Source organism: Cyprinus carpio, chromosome A1 (assembly GCF_018340385.1).
Source record: "Cyprinus carpio isolate SPL01 chromosome A1, ASM1834038v1, whole genome shotgun sequence".
NCBI classification, from domain to species: domain Eukaryota; kingdom Metazoa; phylum Chordata; class Actinopteri; order Cypriniformes; family Cyprinidae; genus Cyprinus; species Cyprinus carpio.
The window spans coordinates 736,589-742,588 of NC_056572.1; the positions used below are offsets into that span (position 1 = coordinate 736,589).

A 6,000-nucleotide genomic window follows, 5' to 3' on the forward strand; every position below is an offset into this window, starting at 1 on the left:
TATTTTAAGATTGAAAGTCTGGGTCTGTGATTTTTTTTAATAAACAAGTCATGTTTAAAGGGATTAAAACATCACTGAACTTGAAGAGATACATTTACACTAAAAAAAAAAAAAAAAAAAAAAATTATAGAATACTAGTGTAAAAACAAAAATGATGAACAGCACTGTTTAAATTAAATATTTTGCTATAACAAACCACCAGAGACTTCAAACCATGAGCAGAGGTTTGCATCTGTGAATCATTTCTTTTTTTATTCAGTTCACTTACAAGAATCATTTGAATGAAGTGAGTCTAAAACTACAAATGAAAGACAGCACATTGTAGGAAAGCTTTAGGAGAATGTGTATGATTATTGCCACAGATCTATCAGGTTTTGCCTACATTCTGTTGAAAAATGTAGTTTTGTGTTTAACTGTTTTGCACAAAACAGTTAAACACACCCACAGTAAAAAAGATATTAGGCTGATCTGATTTCTAATAATTATATTTCTCAGTTTTCATATTAAAAGCCATTTAAAGTTCACTGTAATATAAAGGCCTCTTTATAGATAAGTATGAAATGACTGAAAATGGTAATGTTGGGGGAAAATAAACAACAAAGATAATAATTATATGGATAAATCAATCAGTAGCTTTATGAAAAAAAAAAGACTATTGTTTTCAAAAGAGCCTTGTTAAAATTACATTTTAGTCACATTTTAATGCAAACTGCATTTGCATAAAAAAGTATTAGTTAAACTGCTCAAGCCATATAGCACATGACTCAAATGATAATTTTGCTGCCGGTTATGTTTTCAGACAGAGACTGTGTTTGTTTGTGACTTCCAGCGGGGGCACTTTATGCTCTGTAGTTTATCACTCACTCTGCTCTTCACATCACACGGATGTATTTTTAATATTCAAAATGCCAAGTGACAGTGATGCTAATAAACAGATTAACAGTACAGATGAAGTCTAGATAGAGTCAGCTAGTGAGTATACAACCATCTACAATAAGTTGATGTATACTGGGGGTGTGTGATATTCTCAAAAAAACAAACAAAAAAAACAATATATATATATATATATATATATATATATATATCGATATGTACTGGGATTTTTTTGATAATGATAATTAAACAATATTTTGCTGAGTGTGTTTTTGTGCCAGTACCTTGACTGGTTTAGGCCTGTCATGGATAAATAAATATGACACTAAAACCACCGGTAGGTGGCAAAGTCCCTGTCTTAATAAGTGATTCATTGAATCATTCATCCAAGCAATTTGTTCAAAACAACTGATTCATTCAGAAATGAAACAAGTGCTTTATGAATAGATCATTGAATCATTGACTCAAATGATTTGTTCAAAAACAGATTAATTCAAGAACGAAACACTGCAATGTTGCTCTGGGATGCACAAATGCTCTGCTCCAGTTGTTTTCATTGGTGAAACAGAAAAAAGAGACAACTTTGTGTCTAAAATGTAACTCACTCATTATTATTGTTTGTTTGTTTTTGAACTGTTTTATAAAATCAATCTAATTTGCGATCGTGCTCATGCACTGATACTCAGGAAAACGGCACTGTTGCATGCGTGATATTACTAAACTATATCATATCCTATAAATATACAACACAAAGCCTAGGCTGTACATGGATAATTTTTTTTTGCCTTTATAACTTGAATTATAGGGGCATTTTAACTGCATTCCAATAGGCTTCATCACGCAGTGAATGTAAGTGTAAGTAAGTGACATACTCGATAATGTCAGCTCACATATTTTTAAAACAACAATAAATATCACACACCCCTAGAGTATACATAGAAATATATAAATATGATTTTTTTGTAACTCATCATTAAAGGAACAGCTCACACACAAATGATATTTTGCTGAAAATGTCCTCACCCTCAGGCCATCCAAGATGTGGATGAGTTTGTTTCTTCATTAGAACAGATTTAGAGAAATTTAGCATTACATCACTTGCCCAAAGCACGCAGATTTTCACTTCACAAGATGTTAATTGATGGACTAGAGTGGTGTGGATTACTTGAGAAACAAACTCATATACATCTTGGATGGGAGTGAGAGTGAATACATTTACATTAAATGACATTTTTGGCTGCACTATTCTTTTAATACAAAGAGTAATTCCGAGATCAAAAAGCTGCAAAAGACTCAAGTACACCACAAGTGCACGAGTGGCACTGCACAACACAGTGGATGGGTAGTTTACTTGCGTGACAATTTACTTGTTCAGTGGGTTGTGCAGAAATCCTCTCTAACGGTTCAGCTGCAGTGTTTGGCTTCCAAACAGCTCATAACTAAATAAAACAGGCTGTGTGACAATGAGGAATGCCAACGATCTTGCCATCTTGTGCCAGCAAACAGCTAGATTGTTTTTCCTTGAAATTCTCTCAGAAATCTGAATGTTTTTGTCATGTCTTAGTAGAGCATTCATAATTTTTTATACATTATATATAGGACAAATATCTTGTTCATGTTATAGATAGGGAAAGTAAGTCAGAGAATGATAAGGAGCCGAGGAGTGGAAGGGATCAGGAAATGGAATGAGCCGGATATGCACTTGGGTCGCTTGCATCAATTTACAGTATGCGTATCACTCTGAAATACATGAAGGGTAAATATATGTGTCAGAGTATTACATTCTGCTAGAAAAGTGTCTTTGAGTGTGACATGAGAGTGCTGCTTCACAGAAAAAGGGGGACAAATAAATGCAGGAGTGTTAGCGAGAGATAACTAAATGAGAGCACACACACGCTCACACTCACACTCTCCTCCGTTCATGTGTAGGTTTCAATGATTCTGTCAAAATCATAAGAGGCACTTCTCTATTTGAGGAACAACTGAAGTCTCAAAGCACCTGTGAAACACGCATAATTAGTGTTCATTTTCTCACAGTAAATGACACGACTCGCTGCCGGGCTAATGGTTCCTTAGGTGAATGAGTATTTCGCTGGATATGATAATACCTGGATGATGGTTTTGTTCGGTGATTGTGTATGGGTAAGTAAAGGGTGCAGTTTTTCTCACCAAAGCAAAGTCTTTGTTCAGGATCATTTGTTCCATCAGAGAGGATTCATTGTGGAAGAGATGAGGCTGCATATGACTCCACATATGAGGAAACCACCAGAACTCATCGACATATTTCAACAACAGATCATCTCCATCATCTTCCTCCTGCGTACCTACACAAACAAACATTAGCTCATTAGCATTTTTTTGAGCCTGTGGAATTTTTGAAAATAAACATGACTAAATTCCCAAAAAATCTTCTGTTCCTAAAACGGCATCATGGAAGAACGAATGTCATTTCCATTGCAGTATCATTTCCACTACAGCTCAAATATTGATGTAGTTTAATAGCATTTTGTGGTGGAAATGATGGTGAGGGAAATATCATTTTGGACAAAAACAGATGACTCCTTTGTTTTGCTAAAGCTAATTTCATAGTAAGCATTTTATGTATCCTAAACACAATTAAATATTTTCACATTTTACATAATTTGACAAAATTAGTGGTGATCAGAAATTATGCCATTTATTTACCTAGATTTTTTTACCACATCACATCATATATATATAGTTAACAAATTATTATTTCATATTTCAAGATTAAAAGTCTGGGTCTACAGCATGCTTTATACATAACAAACATTATACGTATCATAAAGTCTTAACAAACATACATAAAAACCCACAACGATTGGGTAATCCAACTAAAACTAAAACCATAAAAAAAAAAAAAATAATCACTTGAAATAAAAGATACATTATTTAAAATATGAATATATATTAATACACTTAAATGTATTTTATTTCAGCTAATTGCCATGGCAACATTTCTTATTTTCATTAGGTTTAAGTTGCAGTACTAAAATAATAAAGCATACACTAAAAAAAAAAAAAACATATTTTAAAAACCTACCAAATCTAAAAACTGTATAAATGATTGAATGAATTAATTAATGAATAAAACTTTAACTAAAATTAAAATGAAAATGAAATATACAAATTAAATAAAATCAAAATATAAACAAAAACTATAATGGTAACAATAATAAAATAACACCCGTCTCTTCCTGTTCGGTCTTTGACCAGAATAAGCTACAAAACTAATCAGTCACTAATATAAACTTAATTTAGTTCTCCACACAAACACACTCACACACACTTCAAAAACAGAGCATGTAAACTCTATCATGAGGTACCAGAGAAACTTCAGGGTTGCTATGGCAGAGTTCTGTTACCATGCAAATCAGAACATTACAGAACGCCTGTTGGCAGTTATTTCTATAGCAACATAATCAGGCATGTTACAACAAATCAGTTAAAAACACACACAGTTACCTGTATGGAAGAATTTTCCAGAAAATCCCAGGTTAAAGGTGAAGTTAGAGATGTACGCCCTCAACATGTTCTGTGTTTCCAGAAGAGCCTGGAAGATAAAAAAAGGTCAAACATTAGAATCTGAAGACTGCACTGTATAATACATGTCCATTTATCCATTGTGTATCAATCAAGCATAATACACATCACAATACTGAACTCTTTGAATTAACATTATGTGGTAGTATATGTGTGCACGGTCTGTGTATATGTGTATATAAGCATGTGATCGATCTTTCCGGGATGAGTAATGGCATTTGGGTTTGGCAGGTGCCTCATTGCAGCAGTACCAATAAAACAGTCTCATATATTTCTAGCCTAAGACACCATGCAAATACAATCAATATCTGTCTGACGACTGACAGTGAGTGTGAGCATGTGTGTCACTGTTCTGCAGGATATATGGTAATATCGCAGAAGGCAGGAAGGGGCGTGCTGGCTGACTTAGACGGTGTCATCAAGTCATTACTCATAGAGCTCGGGAAGATATGCTGACACACACTCCGGCACACAGGCAGACACACACAGACGGGACCCAGGAGACAGGTGTGATATATTTGATTTTATCCTCCAGTGAGAGTGTAGCAGTTATCCCTGATGACATTTCGGTAATTAATTCCATTTACATTCAACTAAACAACAGCAACAAAATCAGCACAGGTACTCGCGTCTTGGTAATCCAATCAGCTCACCCATGTGACGGTGCACCAGTCTATGTGCGTTTTACATCTTAACCTAATAAAGTGGCATTTTGATCGAGCACTCATTAATTTAAAATGATCTGCCCTCACAAGCGACTGTCATCTAATTCAATGTTCATGTCGTAATGTGATATAACTAAAACTGAGGCTTTTGGTGAGATGCCTTTCTGAATAAGGAATGGAGTGTGTTATGTGTCTCACGGGAGATTCGGCCTGATGTTTGAAGGCTCATGGCTCTGAACGCAGGAAGAAAGGTAAGACAGAATGAAATTGGGAGTAGGTTAACCCAACTCTTGCATCCAGGTATCTGTACATGTTTTTGTCATGTGATCATATAAACAGGAAATATCCATCTGTATTTAAACATATGGCAAACACAAATTATCAGTAAATTTCACAAGCAATTACAAAGAAATGGCAAGTAACACACTGAATTAAATGTGAAATTCTGGAGTAGAAAAACTGAAATAGCATTTTCTTGTAAAATCCATTCTAATAATCTTTATTTACAACTTTGAATATATATATATATATATATATATATATATATATATATATATATATATATATATATATATAATATATATATATATATATATATATATATATATATATATATATATATATATATAGGCAACAATTTTTTTTTAAATGATATTTTATAAAAGGTATATATTTTCTTAATTATTTATAATGTTTGAAACTAATAGTTTTTTTATTTTTTATTTTTGACAAAGACTATTAGTAACATATTTGCTGGTTTTATGTGGTTGACCCAATTTTTCTATCATTTATACAATATAAATGTATATATAATATAAATATTTGTAAGTGTATTTAATTATTAAAATATATATGATATATTATAAATATATATAATACATATATTCTCAGTAAAACG

The 6,000-nt window shown here is 32.8% G+C and overlaps 1 protein-coding gene across 1 annotated transcript in view; it reads right to left on the reverse strand.

The window, feature by feature from the left end:
• Window positions 1–6,000, reverse strand: part of ndst3 (N-deacetylase/N-sulfotransferase (heparan glucosaminyl) 3) — a 51,763-nt gene that overhangs the window by 28,419 nt on the left and 17,344 nt on the right. Inside the window, exons 3-4 of the mRNA XM_042776757.1 lie at window positions 4,360–4,447; window positions 3,043–3,197 (exon numbers count right to left, since the gene is read on the reverse strand). Of these exons, the coding sequence (XP_042632691.1) occupies window positions 3,043–3,197; window positions 4,360–4,447 (243 nt within the window). The remainder of the gene's footprint in view (window positions 1–3,042; window positions 3,198–4,359; window positions 4,448–6,000) is intronic.